The sequence below is a fragment of the Primulina tabacum genome, chromosome 12 (genome assembly GCF_025594145.1).
Source record: "Primulina tabacum isolate GXHZ01 chromosome 12, ASM2559414v2, whole genome shotgun sequence".
NCBI classification, from domain to species: domain Eukaryota; kingdom Viridiplantae; phylum Streptophyta; class Magnoliopsida; order Lamiales; family Gesneriaceae; genus Primulina; species Primulina tabacum.
In genome coordinates, this window is record NC_134561.1 from 36,222,329 (window position 1) to 36,243,431 (window position 21,103).

Consider the following 21,103-nt stretch of genomic DNA (forward strand, 5'->3'; position numbering starts at 1 on the left):
GTGTTGGAAGAATCCGAAGGCTAGGCCGTCCTCCTTCCGAGCCCCTTAAATTCGAGACTCTAGCTCTGTCCCCCTAAAATCGATTTGAACGGAAGGTAACTAGACTTGATCCAAAGAAAAAAAGATACTTGGAAAGGTGGTTTGGTCGCTTTGGCTGCATACGTAGTACTGAGTTTTCATAGATAAAAGCATAAAGCTTACTTTATTTTGTTTTTACTTTTCATTTTGTGCCACATAGTTGATACCAATTGTTCCATTCCATAAAAGTTCTCAAGTTCTCTTTTGAAAAATTTGCTTTGGGTCACCCAATTTTTTAAAAAAAAATTTATATAGAAAGGAGACTTATCCCAATATTTATTGAATTGTTGGTACATGGTAACATGAATTTATAATAATAATTATATGTTATTGAATTAGGTGAATAAAAAATCTTATATTATATCCCCAAACGGCTTATTTTAACGTCATTTGGTTGGGAAAAAAAGACTAATATGATGATACCAAATTTTCCCTGGGTCCGATCTGGTGAGCTTGAGCTTCAAATCATCAATGTTTGAACCGAAGCGGATGCAACACTACCGGTCTATACAAACTAGTAGATATTGGAAGGTGCCGAGAATTTTTCCGTCGTGACCATTCTGATGTTTTGATCAGATTTTGTGTTTAGGAATAAAGAAATGAGAATATGCAATATGTGGAATAGTGCTGAAGAAAGTTCATGTCTCCCCTTAACCATGAAATATACATGGGTATTTATAGTGGTTGAGAGGACTTATTACCATACTTTGCCGAAGTCTATTTTAGATAAAATTTCCCTATAAAATTAAACTCTTCTCCAATCAATTGATGATACCAAATTTTCCCTGGGTCCGGTCTTGTGAGCTTGAGCTTCAGATCATCAATGTTTGAACCGGAGCTGATGGGACACTACCGGTCTATACAAACTAGTAGATATTGGAAGGTGCCGAGAATTTTTCCGGCGTGACCACTCTGACGTTTTGATCGGATTTTGTGTGTTTTAGGAATAAAGAAATGGGAAGATGCAATATGTGGAATAGTGCTGAAGAAAGTTCATGTCTCCCCTTAACCATGAAATATACATGGGTATTTATAGTGGTTGAGAGGACTTCTTACCATACTGTGCCGAAGTCTATTTTAGATAAATTTCCCTATAAAATTAACATGTTCTCCAATCACTGCAAGTTCGGGCCAGATTTCTTGTCACATCTAATCATACGGCGAGATTCTAGCATATTTAAAGATCATTCACGCTTTTGACATTTGACAAAGTTCCTAGGATAGAAACATGACACCTGAGCCTGAGATTCATGTCACAAGCATCTGTGCTTGACAGAACCCTGGTGACCGAGCCCTGGGTAGAGCTCCTCGGCCGAGCGGCCGAGCTCTGCCTAGGGCTTGGCCGCCGAGCCCTGCCCCAGGGCTCGGCCATCAGTGGCTCGGCCGAGCACCATGGCTCGGCCATCAGTGGCTCGGCCGAGCACCAGGGCTCGGTCGAGCTCTGTCCATGACTTGGCCGAGCACCAGGGCTCGGCCATCAGGGGTTCGGCCGAGCACCAAGCTCGGCCGAGGTTCTCAAGAAGAACGGCTAAGCTCGTCTAGAGATGATATCGCATTCGGACGAGTCGTGCTCGACGAGTTACGTTTAAGGTCCTCGGGAAGAAATAGAACTCGAGCACGGTTGAATATTGGGGGCATCAGTAGTAACCCCCCTCTGTGGTCTAAAAGAAGTATTGAATTTTAGACCAGTAAATCGTTATGATTGAGCCTTAAGCCCTCGAGTTCAACATTGGTTGCGAGAAGATCCAGATCGTTCAAGTTGTTTGTAAGATTTTGGTCGGCTAGGATCAAACGATGGTACGGATCTCGAGGCCTTTGAACAGGCATGATCCTAGTCTTCTATACTTGATTTAATCGGACGGATCTCCTTCTTCTGACCCTCTTATAAATACGGCATTCCCTTCATTCTCAAATCTCACAATTCTCTCCCAAGTTACAAAGCGTCTCCCGCCCTTTCAACGTTCTCGGTTCGGCCAACTGTCCTGAGTTCGGTAACCTCTCGCTCCCAACTCTGTTCTTCTTGACCACTTTGGTAAGTTCTTCTTCCTGTGTTAATTGCAATACTTCGGTTAAGGAATGGATGAAGCTATAGGCACTTCTTCCCCCTCCCCTTCGAAGACTTCGGCGGAGCTTCCCTGGTACGAAATTAAGGCTTCGGTCCTAGGATATGATGATGTCTCTAGGATTAGAGAGTTATCGGGATTGTCTTCGGAAATCGATATTCGAATTCCTGAGATTACAGATATGGCTCATCTCCCTCCTAACGGATATTACACATTTTACCTGGACCAACTAGAGATGGGTCTTCGATTTCCCATCCCCAGAATAGTTCATTACCTTTGCGATCACTATCTTATATGCCCTCCAACCAACTAGCTCTCAATTTCTTTAGCACGCTTCTGGCCTTAGGGGTATTGCTTAGGTATTTCGATATACCCCTCTCAGTAGCTCTCTTAGATCGTTTCGTGCAGATCAAAAGAAAAGAAGTAGGTCGATTTTACCTATCTCTGGGCGGAAACCCTTCATCTCACAAAGGTCGGATGAACCGATATTTTTATGTGGAGTCTGAGCTTCTTTTTTGGTACTGCGATATGGTTTGGGCGACCAATTAACCCTTAGAACTCCACCCGCGCCTAAGCGTGCCATCAACCTGACCCGCTTCCTTGCTAGTACTTCAGAAAGGTGTTTTGACGTCAAGAGCCTGATCCATGACGATCTTCTTTGTAAATTTAGGTTCTGCAAGAAAGAAGTCGAAGTGGAGGCGGACGGGGACAAAGCAATAACCTTGAGAGTCTTTTTCATGGGCTGCCCCTCAGACTCCATGGGCAATTTCTTCTGCTTCCTTTTGTCCTCCGCAGTAGAGGACTTCAAAGAGGTTCCGATCTCACCTTTCCTCCTTTTCATGTTTTGAAGCATTTCAGATTTCATAATTCGTTCGTCTCAAAAAAAAAAAGGGAAGGAGAGACAGAAGAAGCAAAAGAAGCATAGAGTCAGCACAATATTGGTTTTTAGTAGGAAAGTGGAAAGGCTAGGGAAAATATATCTATGTCCCCCTCCACTTCGACTCCTTTTTTGCAGAACCTAAATTTACAAAGAAGATCGTCATGGATCAGGCTCTTGACGTCAAAACACCTTTCCGAAGTACTAGCAAGGAAGCGGGTCAGGTTGATGGCACGCCTAGGCGCGGGTGGAGTTCTAAGAGTTAATTGGTCAGCCCAAGCCATATCGCAGTGCCAAGGAAGAAGCCCAGACTCCACATAAAAATATCGGTTCATCCAATCTTTGTGAGATGAATGGTTTCCGCCCAGAAAATCACCCTCGGGTCGGGGTGATAGGTAAAATTGACCTACTTCTTTTCTTTTGATCTGCACGAAACGATCTAAGAGGGCTACTGAGATGGGCATATCGAAATACCTAAGAAATACCCCTGAGGCCAGAAGCGTGCTAAAGGAATTGAGAGCTAGTTGGCTGTGGCATATAAGATAGTGATCGCAAAGGCACTGAACTATTCTGGGGATGGGAAACCGAAGACTCATCTCTAGTTGGTCCAGGTAAAATGTGTAATATCCGTTAGGAGGGAGATGAGCCATATCTGTAATCTCAGGAATTCGAATATCGATTTCCGAAGACAATCCCGATAACTCTCTAATCCTAGAGACATCATCATATCCTAGGACCGAAGCCTTAATTTCGTACCAGGGAAGCTCCGCCGAAGTCTTCGAAGGGGAGGGGGAAGAAGTGCATATAGCTTCATCCATTCCTTAACCGAAGTATTGCAATTAACACAGGAAGAAGAACTTACCAAAGTGGTCAAGAAGAACAGAGTTGGGAGCGAGAGGTTACCGAACTCAGGACAGTTGGCCGAACCGAGAACGTCGAAAGGGCGGGAGGCGCTTTGTAACTTGGGAGAGAATTGTGAGATTTGAGAATGAAGGGAATGCCGTATTTATAAGAGGGTCAGAAGAAGGAGATCCGTCCGATTAAATCAAGTATAGACGACTAGGATCATGCCTGTTCAAAGGCCTCGAGATCCGTACCATCGTTTGATCCTAGCCGACCAAAATCTTACAAACAACTTGAACGATCTGGATCTTCTCGCAACCAATGTTGAACTCGAGGGCTTAAGGCTCAATCATAGTGATTCACTGGTCTAAAATTCAATACTTCTTTTAGACCACAGAGGGAGGTTACTACTGATGCCCCCAATATTCAACTGTGCTCGAGTTTTATTTCTTCCCGAGGACCTTAAACGTAACCTGTCAAGCACGACTCGTATGAATGCGGTATCATCTCTAGATGAGCTCAGCCGTTCTTCTTGAGCACCTCGGCCGAGCTTGGTGCTCGGCCGAACCCCTGATGGCCGAGAGCTCTGTCCAGCCGTCAGTGGTTCGGCCGTGCCCCTGATGGCCGAGCCTGGTGCTCGGCCAAGTCATGGGCACGGCCGAGCCATGGTGCTCGGCCTAGCCCTGGACAGAGCTCAGCCGAGCCACTAATGGCCAAGCCCTGGGGCCGAGCCCTGGTGCTCGGCCAATCCCTAGGCAGAGCTCGGTCGCTCGGCCGAGGAGCTCTACCCAGGGCTCGGCCACCAGGGTTCTGTCAAGCACAGATGCTTGTGACATGAATCTCAGGCCCATGTGTCCTGTTTCTATCTTAAGAACTTTGTTAAATGTCAAAAACGTGAATGATCTTTAAATATGCTAGAATCTCGCCGTATGATTAGATGTGACAAGAAATCCGGCCCGAACTTGCAGTGATTGGAGAACAGGTTAATTTTATAGGGAAATTTATCTAAAATAGACTTCGGCACAGTATGGTAAGAAGTCCTCTCAACCACTATAAATACCCATGTATATTTCATGGTTAAGGGGAGACATGAACTTTCTTAGCACTATTCCACATATTGCATCTTCTCATTTCTTTATTCCTAAACACAAAATCCGATCAAAACTTCAGAGCGGTCACGTCGGAAAAATTCTTGGCACCTTCCAATATCTACTAGTTTGTATAGACTGGTAGTGTTCCATCAGCTCGGGTTCAAACATTGTTTATCTGAAGCTCAATCTCACCAGACCGGACACAGGAAAAATTTGGTATCATCATAATCTTTACGAGATGACCTCTTTTTCTTGGGTAATAAATCTAGAGCTATATTAACAAACTCCCCTTTCTTTTTGGAATTATAAACATTTCTTTCGGTTTTTTTTTTTTTTCAAATTATGATAATCTATCTATAATATTCCACGTATAATATTACAATCTTAATTTTTTCTAATATCTAATTTATTTTGTTCTCAATATGACTTGCATCATCTTTTTTTTAAATGAAGATGTAATAACTAATATGTAGTCACTATCTATACTCTTAGTAAATTCTCGACCTAACACAGTGGTTTGCAAATTATGTTAATTAGATTAAGAGTGGGTCTCATGTGAGACCGTCTCACGGATCATAATATGTGAGACGGGTCAACCTTACCTATATTCACAATAAAAAGTAATGCTCTTAACATAAAAAGTAATATTTTTTCATAGATGACCCAAATAAGATATATGTCTCACAAATATGACCGTGAGACCGTCTCACACAAGTTTTTGCCTTAGATTAATCGTATTGAACAAATCATACGCAATAAGCTAACCGAAAAAAATATCAGTAAGAAAAATAAGTTTCCTGTCCATGTATCACATCTCTTTTTTACTATATCATCTTGCAAAAGAGAATTTATTTTGATTACGATATTCAAATTCTAATATTACTTTTTATTCTCTCTCAAACTATAATAGTCATTTTAAATTACTTATTATAGTCTTTTGTGATTTTTTCACATTAAAAATATAGTTAAAGCAATAAATGTTATTCTATAACAAAAAAATAAATTGTATATAATATGAATTATTATTTTATATTGGAGGTAAATGCAATTATATTATATTTTAAAAATAGATAATCAACTACATTAAGCGAACTTCGTAAAGTTAAAAAAAATTTGTGACACGAAAATCTTTGATTCATAAAAAAATATTAAAAATATTATTTTTTACTTTAATTGTAAATAAGATAACTTGTAATATAAAACACTTCCAAATTTATAAGTAATAACAAAAAAAGAAAAAACCAAAGTGGCTTTAACTTTAATTATCTTTCAAAGTTACCGTTTCAAATTCCCTTTTTCCTTGGCCTTTTTTTTTTACAAATGTATTTCTGTTTCATCCATAAGTTTCAATTATAAAAAATTTTCATCTGAAAAATATTAGTTATATTTTAAGGGATAGTTTGGTAAACATGATAGGATAAACATGTGATATGTAATATAATGATAAGTTAATGATAAATAAGACGTAGGATATTATAATTAATGTTTGGTATGATTTTAATAAGAGTGATTATATTTGTATATTAGATTGTAATGACAAATTAACATTATCATAATAAATTTTATAATTTCAAAGTTGTTGGTTGAGTTCATATTTCTTATATGTTTATGCGTCGACGGTGCTTGCATGATTTATTTATTTTTACCTAATTTTATATATTATATAAATATGATAATTGAACTCTTGATTTTGTGAGTCAAGTCAAATATCAATTTTTAAGGTTAATCGAATGATATTAATAATTTTATTGAAATTTATAAAAAAATCATTTATATAATTATCTCGAGTTTATTTATATAATTATCATATTATATAATATATAAAAATAAATAAAAATATTTATTTGATTTTAATTTTATATTAAGGTCGAAAGACAGAGGCTTTTTACAAGAGGAAACTTTAAATATTTATAAAAAATCATTTATATAATTATCTCGAGTTCAAAACATCACTATTTTGGTAATATATAAAAATAAATAAAAATATTTGATGAGGTTTAGGATTTTTATACATTGAGGGTAATTAAGTCATTTGTGGTGTTTTTTATCATTAAATTAAAATTATCACATCTCATAAAAAGGATATTTTATCGTTGTATAATTATTTATCACGGGCATATGATCTTTCTAAAAAAGTACCAAACGTGGGATGAGGAGGATTATTTATCAATCTCTCTCTTATCCAGTGTACCAAACTATACCTAATTGTTTTGGCAAAAACTTGTGTGAGACGGTCTCACGGGTCGTATTTGTGAGACAGATCTCTTATTAGGGTCACTCATGAAAAAATATTACTTTTTATGCTAAGAGTATTACTTTTTATTGTGAATATGGGTAAGGTTGACCCGTCTCATAGATTATGATCTGTGAAACGATCTCACATGAGACTCACTCAATTGTTTTATAGTTAATTACAATGTTCCAATTGATAAGGTAATAGAGATCTCGTGCTTATCAGAAAAACGACAAGATGCAGCAGAATGAAAATATTCCAACTTTTGAGTTCTCATGGAATCAGGTTATTTAAGTAATCGAATAAATGGAGGACGGAATTATAGGGAAAATGTAGAAGCCAGAAAGGGTCATAAGCATAACATAACTATGATTTGGAAAGCAACAACACTTAAATTAGATCCACTTCATAAAACATATAATCAGACATTATAATTATTGGTTCTTCTACGCAATATTTACCTTATTTTCCAAAGTTCTCGTTTGTTCCACTATATATTCAAATTTTCCAAGGTTTTGGAAATTATTCGAATAAGCTGCCTAAGACCCCAAAGCTCTATATCAAACACCTACACCTGAATATTTGCAAAATATGAGCAATCGATATTCAATGTCGTTTATTTTTATGGACTTTCTAATCCACATTCATCTAGTATGCCCTATACATTTCCGGCGGAAAACAAATTGGAACCGAACGTGAATCCTCAATTGAGGTTGCAAATTTAGAGAAGATAGATTCTTGAGATGAGGATAGAAGAAAGTGGTCAACTTGAATAAAGTTTGAATACAATGCCTTAGCGATATCGTTTGTCACTAATAGCGATGACCCATGCATCGATGATGATCAGAAGGCATATGATTTTCTGGAGACGTGATGCAACTTACTACAATGAGAATCGTCCCACAAGTTCACCCAACAGAAGTGCAAGTGTGATATGATTGCATTGACACAAGGTATATCGTTTCAACGCAAATTACAATAGCGTTTATAGTGCGTATCGAAATAGCCACAATGATGAGGATATTTTGTGGCTTGTGTATGAAAAATAATGCGAGGAAAATCACGTCATTGCATTTAATCTCGTGCATGTGTGGAAAATCGCAAAAGACCGTCCAATTTTTCTCATAGTATGCTTATCACCTTGTTGGCACGAAGAAGGTGATGACCTCGGATTCGGGGGCAAGCAACACCTCATCCAACAGATATGCAAGTCTACATGTAGACCTAAACGAAGAAGACACTCATCCAATGGGTCAAAAAGCAACAAAAAGTAAGAGAGAAGGCAAAATGAAATAGGCCATGAAGGATATGATAGTAAATTTGGACAATATGTTTGTAGAGTTTACTGAACATATAAACATGAAAAAGGGTGAAGTTAAAATGAAACAAAAATATCTTGAAGTTGAGGAGAAGAAAGCAAAATCTGCCTTAACCAAAACTCAATTGAAGGAATACACAATCCTTTCGAAGGGCACTCCGCAACTGACAGGAGCAACTTATCTTCCACGAACGTTCTATGTCAACCGATCACGGGAAGATGAAATATGTAATTTTCAATTATTGTATTTTTTCTTTTAATTAGTGTAATTTTATTTCAATTAATGTTAATCTACATTCATTAAATATAATTTTTCAATACATTTGTAATTAGTCGTTGCAAAGTAGAAATTGAAATATAGTTGTTGCAAAGTGTCGTTGCATGACAAAAGCATTATATATAGACATCTTGTGACTTGTGCTCTATCATTCTTCATTCTAATAACATATTATTTGGCAAACACATAGACTTGAATTTGTTTCTTCCAAAAAATTTTGATATTACAGCAGCACGAGCTCTAGCTCTAGTTCCACAAGTGAAAACGAAGTACAAGTTAAAATTGACGACCAATATTATGGAGTACGTGACAATCAGACGAAACAACTTGTTCAGGGCTTAAATCGAGGATTTCATGATTATTTGATGACAAATTATGAACCACGTAACAGTCAAATGCATCACCAACTCTTTGTCGAATTAGCTGAGAATATTTTGACGAAATACAACAACAATTCATGAATTAGTAACATTTAATTCATATGTTGTTTTTATTTATATGTAAATGTGATTTTCTTGTGTTCTTTCATTTCAAATTTATGATAAAATTTTAATTTTAAATAAATTAAACTCGTAAAATAAGATGAAATAATTTTAAGTTATAAAAAATAAAAAATGTTATTATTTATAGTAAGTAATAAAATTTTAAAAATGTAAATAAAATTGGAAATGTATTTAGTTAATATAAAATAAGAATAAAGCTCGGTGAATAGACAATGAGACCCATAAATAATAAATGTCGCTGTTAAAATAAGCGTAAGAGAATCAAAATGTTAATATGATGGGTATGTGACATCTGAACTCGTGTTTTTTAAGTAAATGATTGAGCGATATAAAACTCACCAACGTTGATGCCGACATGCCCGTTATAGCAAGAGAGTGAAGTGATGTGAGTCATCATCTCACAACAAGTGCCATACTTATTTATTGTTTACGTTATATTATTTTAGAATCATGTTTTATGTGTTTGTAGTGTTCAATATAAATTTATTAAATTTTACTTGATGGATAATAAATTCATTTCATATAATTAAATTATTATGATTATTTAAATGTGTTCTTGAGAATAATACTAGTAGAATTTAATTTTAAGCACCTAACATTTAAGGGGTGTTTCACATCATAATTAGCTCGGTCATTCTAGATACAATAAATATTAAATAAATCACGTGCTTAAAATTATGAGTAGGGTTTTTTAACAACGATATCACAAATTTATATATTTGAAACGAGTCGATCTGATCCATACAACACTAAAAAATAATATTTTCTCATTTTACTTCAAATTATCATATATTATACAATATTTCGTCGTAACATAACTAACAAATGAAAATAATATTTTGAACGTAAAATAATATTTTTCATAATATGCAGTTATGCGTAAGATGTATTTAGACATTCTATATTTTTTAGTTATTATGAGAATCAATGAGAGTTTTGGCAAAAATTTGTGTGAGACGGTCTCACGGATCGTGTTTTGTGATACAGATATCTTATTTGGATCATCCATAAAAAAATATTACTTTTTATACTAAGAGTATTACTTTTTATTGTGAATATCGATAGGGACATAGGGTTGACCCGTTTTACAGATAAAGATTCGTGAGACCGTCTCACAAGATACCTACTCGAGAGTTTTTGTATAAAATCATTTATTTTATAAAAATAAAAGTTTAATATATTATATTGTAATTAACCGGATGAGGTATGAATCATGAATGCCTAATTTTTATAAATGCAGATATTTTTAGATGACCATTTTAGAATTTTTTAAGAAACTTTAATATTTTGGGGTCCGGATTGGCTGATTGCAAAATCCGCTGACCGTAGAGTTTAGCTTCTCTGAGCTGAAAGTCCCGTCAAAATCCATCACCAGGCCGACAGTAAATCCTTATGGCAGCCACCGGTGACGCTCCTCCGAGCTCTGCAGGCCAAAATCCGCCGGACCCAGGTTTTGTTTTTTGTTTTCATCCACTCAAGTTCTTTGATTTCCCATAATCGTTCTTATAACTTTTAGGGGGAGAAAGTTCAAGCTGTGAAATTTGAGCAAGAATGAGTTGTGTAGCTTTTTATTATAGTTAAATTTTCTGACTATTTGAATCTGATGTTGGCCTGAATTCAAGTTTGGTCGTTTGGTCTGTGAAATCCAGATGAACTATTTGTATTTCTTGTGATAATTGTCAGCCTTTATTTTCTATGACTATCATATAAAAATTTGACTTTTCCACTTATTATGGAGCATGAATATTACATTCTCAAGTGTTTGTGTTCTCTCTTTAAGCTCTAGATGTTTGGTTTACGTGGATGGGCCTAGCATGTGGAGGAGAACCTACAAATTAAAATAGAAAAACAAGATGTCATTTAATGTAAAGTTTTCTAAAAACGTTGGCGGAAAAAACTCTAAGTTTGTGCACCCTCAGCCACCTCCATTACAATGAGTTAGCTCACGCTTAGATGTCTGAATTATCCAATCTTAGTACTTCTGTACATGAAAAGAATTTTCTTCATTACAATTGTAGTTTAAATTGTGATTTTTTCAATTGCTAAAACAAGAACGTTCTTGGGGTTTAGGGGTTGGCAAGAATTTTGGTGGAGCTGATTTACGAGGTAGTGTTTGTTATTGATGGAATGAAAGGTGATGCCAGATTTAGGAGTCAGAAATTTTGGTAATTCATTTTAAATCTAGTCATTTACAAACCATTTTGTTGATTTTTCTGTTTCTATTCGATGACTGGTATTTATGCTAATGGTTAGTGAATTGGAGTTCACAAAATTTAATGTGACATTTTTGCATCAACTCTGGACATTTATAAAGAGTGATGATTGTTTTGGTGACTAAACTGATATAAAATGTTTGATGAGATAAATAGCTATTTCTTATGGCCATCAGGCCACACCTGAAGTATGTTTTCAGATATTAAGCATGTTGATTGTTCCCGAATCCTGCTATTTGTAATAAGTTTAATTTTGAATAGGGGTCTCACAAGCAATGCAACCATCTCTCGCTGATCATCAAGTTACTAAGGTGGATGCTGTAAAAGAAAGTTCACCAACCTCTGTGTTTGTGAACTCCGAACCGATTCGAGAAGATCAAGTGGAAAATGCTGTTAAGTTTCTTTCACATCCTAAAGTTAGGGGATCTCCGGTAATTTACAGAAGATCTTTTCTTGAGAAGAAGGGACTCACAAAAGAGGAGATAGACGAAGCTTTTCGGCGTGTTCCAGTATGTCTCTCGCCTTTCTCTTTTTCCATCTTGCGCAGAATAAGTCTAATATCGAGGAAGAAACTACATCTCATTGCCCTTCACATGAAGTCATTTATTTATTTCTTATGAAGTTTCCAAGTACATAATCTTAGTACTTTGCAAAAAGCAGGATCCTTCCCCACCTGTTGCAACAACACAGCCTGTTGTGACTAATTCGGGTAATTTGTATTTGGCCATGTCAAATTATTTCAGAAGTTGCTTATTTTTGTTAATCAAGGCGCTAATTGTATTTGATTTTTCCTTCTCCACCATACAACTAAAGATGAGCAGATAAAAGCTTCATCAAATGCTCAACAGCAACCTCCAGCTCAAAATCTGCAGTCTACATCTGTCATACCTGCTAGCAGTGTTCCAAAAAAGGGCCGATTCACCCAATTTCACTGGTCTCATGTTCTTTTTGCTTTAGGTTTTTTTACGGCATCCGGTGCTGGAACGGCAGTACTTTTCAAGGTATAGATAGTTCCAATGAAGAGGTGCCTTTCGGCGACACAATTCCAATACAAGTTTCATTGTCTTGCACTTGACACTAGTACAGTAATATATGTAGTTTCTCTCATCAGAAGGTTTGATATTCCTACTTTTTTGTGACATTTTCTGTAACATTCTTGTGTCAGAATGCAATTATTCCGAGGTTAAAGTTATGGATTCGCAAGGTTGTACTGGAAGAAGAAAAGGAAGAGGGGATGCTAAAGAAAAACGATAAACGAAGTATTGAAGAAGAAGCTGCGGCCGCTGCAAAAGCTGCTGCTATAGCAGCTGCTGATGTTGCCCGAGCAAGCCAGGAGATGTTGATTGCAACAAATGAAGGTATATTTTTCATCGACTCTAACAATTGTTTTATAGTGCAAATTGTTTGTTTATTGTTCCAGATTTTGTTGGTCAGTAATTGCTTCACGTGGTGGTTTTCTTGCTGTTTTCAGAGAAGAGATTCTTCGAGGAGCTTATCAGCACTTTGAATGTGCAAGTGCGTGAAATGAAATCGATGAGTAATTCTATAAAGAAGTTGGAAGAGGGTAAGGAAGTTTCTTATGGTCCATTTTTATTTCTCCTTTATTTTTGTGTAAGTGATTTTAATCTTTCTCTCGGAACGAGTTGTACATGGTTTTTTAGCCATTTATTATTGCTGCATTCTGAATTTATGAGTTTCATTGGCAGAAATCTAGCTTTACTTGAGTAGATTTGTCATAAATATTATGAAGTTGTTTGTGATTACTCGTCATTGACAGAGCCACCAACAGCTAGTATAACTAGAATTAGCTTTGTGCATTGCTTAAATGCTACTTTTAATTTCATTTTGGCATATTTACTAGCTCTTTTGTTTCTCTCTGTCCAAGTTTGTAATTCAGTGTCAGCATATTTGACAATGTTATAAGTGACATCCAGCCTTCCAATTTGCTACCTGAGGATTTAAAACTGCAAATCATATAAGGCAGAAAATGCCAAATTAGCCATTTTTAATTTCTTGTTTGTCTGATCACATTTCATTGAAACCACAATCTGTGGAGCTAATTGTGATTGGGAGCACCGGGTTCACTTGATTGAAGTTTGGGTCAAAGTCTGCCATCTGTTCTAACCTGTGTGTGATCTTAGATTTTACCGACCTCGTCATATGTGTGTTTTCAACCTAAGTGTTTCACAGATATACCTTCCTTACTCATCCTTCTCTACTTGCTGTGTAAAGACTGTTCTCCTCAAGATTCTTTTCTTGTGTCTGCTTAACATCATTAGTTTCCACAGAATCTGTAAGATGTAATTATGTAAACTGATTCTGTTTTTCTGGTCATGTCAGGTCAAAGTATCAGTAGAAGAATTATCGTAGATGAACAGGATTATCAAAGGGTCTCACTGACCAGTTCACAAGTGAGCTTGTCATAACGTTTCTTTTTCAGTACCATTGATGATGATTGATCTTTTGATTATTAGCGGGGTTGATGTTGTTTTTTAACATGTGCTGTGGTTTTCCAGCTACCTTATACCAATGGCAAGGCAAACAATGATTCACATTCAGGTTGCTATTCTTTCATCAGTTGCTGAATTCTCGTGCTCTTAATGAGTTGGCTATCACCTTTTTGTTATTTTGAGTGCTCTTTGCAGCGAGATCTCTGTCACCGCCTGCATACGTGGAACCTTCTGTTGGTGTTCAATCTAAGTCGTATGGGGAGGTATTTACTGTCCCTGAGCGTGGAAATATGTCAAGCCTTTTGTAATCATATAATATTCAAGAGGCATTGAACTCTTTTTCTATGTTCGCCATCTTTCCTTTTTTTCTTTATAATATGCGGAATTGTTTTGCAGATCATGGATATGATTCAGAATGGGGAGAACCCTTTCAATATCAGGGTTAGTCCATTGCTATTAATACTGTTTCTGTTTATTTCATGCTTATAGTTTTGAAGTTGTCCCCATTGGTGTATCAATTTTTGCATGTTGTCACCTCAGGATGTCAATGATGCTTCGTCAAATCCAGATCAACCAGTGTTAAATCCTCGTTCAGAGCCTAGGCCAAAGGTTTGCTGCCCATAATTGTTGATTATATCTTTCTAATAAAAACGTCAATTGTTACTTGTTTCGACGTCAATTGGTGATGCAGGATATTTTTAAAAACTACTCATCTGATACATCCATATTATATGGTCTTCTTGTCTTTTGTGTCTTATCGATATCCTGGAGACATAAGTACCATAAATCATATTCTTTTAACTTGGATGAAGCTATTCAAACATGTCTAGACACAAGCCAATACTCCCTTTCACGGAACATGCACCTTGACTCTCCTTAAAGGCTCGAGGTGAGTTTTAAGAGTGCCTCACAATTATGAATGAACGGTTCTAAAATTCAATGTGAAACACAGTATAATAGATTACGTTTTCTGTTTTTTATTTTAGTCAATGCCTTGGAAGTTAAATATTCAATTCTGTGTGATAAATTTTGGATGCGTCCGGATTCCCGAATATAATGCCTTGATGTACCTGATCTCAAGGCGTGTGACTCGTCCGGTGCCCCTATGCTCTGATCACCTTGGCTCCTTAGTGTGCCATGCTCCTTTAGTTACTGTGATCCAAATATCTTATTGCTAATTGAACTCTGGCATAGACACGCGGTATTCTTGAACGATCATAATATTTTAGAAGTTATGAAAACATTTGTGGCAGAGCTTTAGGGTAATAGCATTAATGTTTTGCATGTTGCAATCAGCCTTGGGGGTTTAGTCGATCTCAGAACAGCTCCACCAACGTTCTCGATACTCAAGAAAGTGGTAACATTTCAAGTTACAGACTCCCAGATAAGCAGTTGAATGGAGACGATCCAGTGCCTTGGTGGCAGCGACAGAATCCTAGAATCACAGAAATTGAATCTGACAATGATCAGAAGTCCGGACCTTTCAACAGGTTGGGTATTGAGCGACCAGTTCAGCATTCATGGGTACCTCCCCAGCCACCACCTGTTGCGATGCTCGAAGCCGCTGCAGCTATACGACAACCAAAGAAGCGACCATATCAGAAAGAGGAAATGACTGATGATCAATCACTAGCTCGTGCTCCAGATGTAACCGATGAGTTGCAAAGAATCACAAAAATCTCTGAATCAGGTGGTTTCGTTGATACCGATGGTGAGTATTCCCAAGTTTCTTCAACTGAGATACAAAAGGAAGATAATGGCTCATATTTGTAGGCCCGAAAGATTGAAGAACATCAGTACATCTTGAATTCAGGTACATATACCACTTTAATGTCCTTGATAAAAGGGATGAGACAACTTATCAGTTACAAGAACTCATCACCCTGGTCTCTGCACTTTTTTTAATTAAGATTTGTGAAGTACTGCCAAGATCATGCATCTACATTGACTTGATTATAGCGTATATTGCTGTATATTTCGACGTATAGACACACCTACAAATTATTATGTGAAACGAGACATGATGACAATGTAACTGGTCGTCTTCCACTATCTATTATTGTGGCTATCCAATGTGTTTTCATCAACCGAATACTCCTGATCTGCTCGTGAAAACCTCGAAATTTCTTGTCCCGTTTTGGTTTTTGGTTGTCCATCTTCTTCAGTTGTGACTATATTGACTTTGGCTTTACCTGGAGGAAATAAATCATCAATTTAATTTAATGCAATAAGAAGGTGACAAGGGAGGTGTGGCAGAAAATTCGATGCCACCTTAAGAATGTATCTCACATATAAAAATAAATGTTAGCGCGCGCTCGACGCTCCCCTACTAAGCGCAAGGATAGCATTGAATAGCTCGTGTGGCAATGAGTTGAAGGCGATGCGGCAAGAACGGCGTGTGTAATAGAGGCGAGCGTAGTCCATTTTGACATGTATCTCTAAATATATAACATCCCACCCGGCTGTGTTTGTGTGCTAGTATGTCTGCACGCACGTCAAAATATTTTTTTTATTTTTTCCCTTGTAAATTAAATTTGAAAAAAAAATTACTACAAAAATATATATTAGAATGAAATTAAAAAATATATTATAAAGGATGGATCATTTTGAATAATTTTATAAATAATTATTAACATTTACACAGGAGGAGAAATTTTAAAAAAAAAATAGTAAGAGAATGTGTGTGTATGTGAAGTGTGAAATCAAAGTTTATGCAGAATTTTGTTGTCACATTTTTGACTTTTTATTAGGATTTAAAGTTTCTATAAAGTTTAATTTAATGTACGAGTACAATTTAATTGACAAATGGTCTAACAGTTTATTTAATTTTCAAATTTGAAATTTTAGCATTACTAGCAGAATATATTAAAATATTAATGCGCCATGCATGATCATGTGAGCCTTGGACAATTTTTTTTTAAGGCTATAATTTTATAGAAAAATTTAATTTTATGCAAAAAATTTAAAATAAAATTTATTTATTTTCCGAGGAATTACAACTTTAGTGGATCAGTTGAATAAACACCTATCGCAACAAATATATGTCAAAACAAAATATTATAACAAAAAATAATTAAAAAAATAATGTGATATCGAATATTGCTACATATAAATCGAAACTTGCATTTAAAATTATTATGTATAAACTGGAAAAAATTAAACTAGTGGTTTATAACTCGGGAAAATTATGTTTATATTTTATTTTATTATTATGATCATTTATATTATTGAATTTTAGTTTCAATAATGTATGTTTCGATTTTTCATGGGAGTGTTGCCTTGTCTCTCTTTCACGGAGTGTCACGTCGTTAACACATCAGCGTTATATTTTAGAAAAAATAATTAAAACCGTCGAAAAACAAAAAAAAATAGCATACTAAAACTAATATTTGATGATATAGATAATCAAAATCACAAAAAATATATAAACAAAACCAAAATCACAATTCTCCCGTGTTAATCCATGTTCGTTCGCCTAGCATCTATTGCCATGACTTTGTTAGCAACTAAACAAAGATTGTGCAAAAATTTTAAAGATTAATTAGTAAATTATCGTATGTCGATAATAAGTTATTTTCAGTACTATAATCGGATTCAAAAACAGACGGATGGATTTTACGTGACATTCAATTTCTCACCCGAGAGAACTTGGAGCTTCATCCCTCGTTTCTTTCCTTTTTAATCTGGAGGGTTTGCATGTAGGTATATATATATATACATATGCTGCATGATAAGAGGCCAAGTGGCATCGTGCATGTTCTGCATGTTGCGCGCATATGCGCGCACAAAGTCGCGCATATGCGCCGGTAGTTCGAACCAACATTCTGTCAGCTCGCGCATATGCGCCATCTACGTCGCGCATATGCGCCGAACATTCTGCCCATCCCGCGCATGTGCGCCATCTACGTCGCGCATATGCGCGAAAGGTTCTGTCTTCCTCGCGCATGTGCGCCGACACGTCGCGCATGTGCGCGAGGACTTCTCCTTACATCTCATGTCAAATCTTCTTTCGGCTCTCCCGGTCTGATCCATTCCGTTTATAACTTTGTATGTGAGATGCATAAAATTGTATAAACTCGAAATAATAAAATTTAAGGTTAATTATATCAATGAAGTATTTACAAACAACTGAAGTGAAATGAAATATAATAGTAATATAAAATATTTTTGGATAAGAATGTTACTAGCAATATATCGAATAATGATAAGAATCCAATATCTTTAACAGTTAAAAATCAAAATAATATCAATATACGAGAGACGAGAAAAGAAATAAAATATTCGGAATTTGAATTTTTTAAAATTCTAATTTAGAATTTGGGATTTGAAACAATCAAAAAATAAAATGTTAAATCATTCTGATGTCAAGCGTCCCTAGATGGGCTTAAAAATCTTGTGCTTGGTAAACTGTACCACCTTGCCGGCTGTATTTTACCATTCACAAAATACTTCAATGGCTGCGTTATTTTGATTTTCTTACCTTTTTCATTGTTCAAATTCATTTTTAGCCTCTAATATAAACATTGAAAATACTAAATCTCTTAAATAAAATATACATACACAATCTTTACAAATTAGTTGGCTTTGTTCTACTGAGTTTATTTATTGAAGTGTCGAAACAAATTAGGAATTTAAATATTTCAATCATTAATGTAGTTTGATAATACTTTCACATCCGGTCGTTGTTATGTATATGTATGTGTATGTATGAAATATTATCCCATTTACCATTTACAAAAGAGATGGCAAGTATACATCCCCATACTATCCTGGTAGCTGTTTGAGAAATATTAATCCATAAATGTTATTTTTCAAATAAAATTTGCAGCACATCTAAGTTAAAGATTCAGATTAATAAAACGAATTGAACAGACACCTTCCAGCTAATCTGAGTTAGACACTATAACTATTAATTATACCCCGTGTTTAGACTATGGAAGTTCATATATATATATATATATATATATATATATATAATAAGACAAAAAAGATTGTTGATAAGGTATAATAATAATAATAATAATAATAAGAGAAAGCTACAATATTAATCTTGTATATTTCTCCGGCCTTTTGGTCATCTATGTTTTCTAATTTTAGTCTTAGTCTTGTATTTTTAACTTTCGACAATTTAGTCATTTTTTGTTAGAACTGCCAATCAATGAATGATGTGACACTGCAGATATCAACACCATGTTGGACCCACACATACACCACATATGTGTTACGTCGGAAAAATGACTAAAATTACAAAAATATCTAAGAGAATAAACTAAGATCGAAATTTGATAACATATGAAAACGACATACCACGAAATATACTGGAGTGCAGTTTTCTTAAATAATATTAAGAAATAGCGATGATATGTTCACACTCAAAAACTTTCTATGAGCTACCTCAAGCAGCACCCTGCCTCCAGCCCCAGCTTGAGAGACACCACCAACAAATTAAATTAATACAAGAAACTTGAACCGGTCGTAATTGTAAGTAAAACAATACATGAGAGAACACTGAAGATTTGGATAATTTAGCCAAATCACTGTTATCAACCAATAAATTAAGAGCCAATTAGAACATACATGTATATACATATCGCTTTGCATCAACCAAGCAATACAGAATAATTTTTGCTCATCATCAGACCGAATATGAGTAAGTAAATTTTTTGGTATTGATATCCCCATAAGGATCCGGGTCGTCTTTAACCCGGTTTATTAATTGGAAAGCCCAGATCATAGCAAGCTTCCCGGGCATTCCATTTCTTCCCGGGCCATCATCATAGCCCGGGCTCTCATGCAAGCTCCCGGGAACTTTCTACTCGGGCTACCTCGAGAAGTGCACCATACTCGAGTGTATCGGTATGGGCAGTCTTATCTGTCAGAACTACAGGGGTTTGGCGTGTCAGAGAAGCTATCAGAGGTAGGGTGGCTTGACAGGAAGTCAACATCAAAGGCTATGAGTGGTAGGTGTACACGCAAGACGAAGTAATCATGATATTTCCTCCTATAAATAGCAGGTATGTTTCTCATTTAAAGAGGAGGGGAAAAATCCTGAGCATTGGCACTCACATATATTCGCACATATATCGCCATTTTCTCTATCTTCAACCTGCTGACTTAAGCATCGGAGTGGCCACGCCGGACACCCCTCCAGCGCCCATTCACGAGTTTCTTTTATTGTGTGCAGGTCACGATCGAAGTCATCTACTTTGCTCATTTTCCTAAACAACACTATAAATTATTGATTTGATCCGGTGGAGCATCCGACCCGGCTCACCCATTTAACCCGGATCGCATCAGGTATCATAAAAAAACATTATAAAATTCTCAGTTTTTGTAACCGTGGCAACGTTCTTGTATGTTCGATCCTCAAATGTAAAAGTAAAATCCTTAAGAGCTTTTGGTTTCAAGTTGCAGATCAACTTGAACAAAATCAAGAACACAAGCATTGCCATTTTGAGTCATATTGTATGTAGAGAGGCAACTCATGAATTCTGCAGAAGAAATCCTTTTGCGATTTGTGGAAAGCCACTTGGACTTCATGTGGCTTTCTTTTCTCCACTCCGTAAGAGACTGTTTGGCGGCTGAGCAAACCAAAGAAACCAAGTTGTCTATTTTTTCTTCAATTCCCACAAATATCAAAGCAAGGGCATCTCTGAGTTGTTCATAATTTGGTGTTGGCCTCGCCAATGTGTGAACTCCGTCCTGAAATCTAAGTCCACTATTAATCTGACTTCTCGCTCACTGCCACCATCTAATGGAAATTTGATTTTCCGATGTTTGTTTATCTCGCATCAAATTCTTAAATTTGTGATAAAGTCTCGGGTTCATGAATAATTGTAACAAAGCCCTTCTCCCTTCTAAAAAAAAAAATAATTTTTAATATATTAACCAGCCCTTTTCAAAGAATTATGTGTAGATACAAGTAGAGAGAAAATATTAATGAACCTGAAGGGCAATCAAAAGGAGTAGACCAAGAAGTCTGACAAAGATGGGCTTCATAATTATCCATTTCCAATCTGTAAACAATCCATTTTCTGATGTTCTTCAAACCTAATTCATCCACATCTCTCAGGTACATCAAAACTTTCGTATAAATCTCGATTTCTGCTTCTGTGTGATCTTCCAATATTTCCTAAGAACACACAAACATGCATTTA

General features: G+C 36.0%; 1 protein-coding gene and 1 long non-coding RNA gene across 2 annotated transcripts; one reads left to right on the forward strand and one right to left on the reverse strand.

Moving 5' to 3' along the window:
- Positions 1 to 10,541: 10,541 nt before the first annotated feature.
- Positions 10,542 to 16,033, forward strand: LOC142520476 (peroxisomal membrane protein PEX14-like). Its single transcript, XM_075623457.1, has 12 exons — positions 10,542 to 10,733; positions 11,758 to 12,005; positions 12,157 to 12,205; positions 12,310 to 12,497; positions 12,662 to 12,854; positions 12,968 to 13,060; positions 13,837 to 13,907; positions 14,013 to 14,055; positions 14,142 to 14,209; positions 14,343 to 14,387; positions 14,487 to 14,555; positions 15,243 to 16,033. Exons 1-12 carry the CDS (start codon positions 10,676 to 10,678, stop codon positions 15,717 to 15,719), a joined length of 1,602 nt encoding a protein of 533 aa, XP_075479572.1. The 5' UTR covers positions 10,542 to 10,675; the 3' UTR covers positions 15,720 to 16,033.
- Positions 10,715 to 11,751, reverse strand: LOC142520477 (uncharacterized). Its single transcript, XR_012813928.1, has 2 exons — positions 11,034 to 11,751; positions 10,715 to 10,873 (listed from the first exon to the last, which is right to left on the reverse strand). It is a non-coding gene; the product is annotated as an uncharacterized LOC142520477 (long non-coding RNA).
- Positions 16,034 to 21,103: the final 5,070 nt, after the last annotated feature.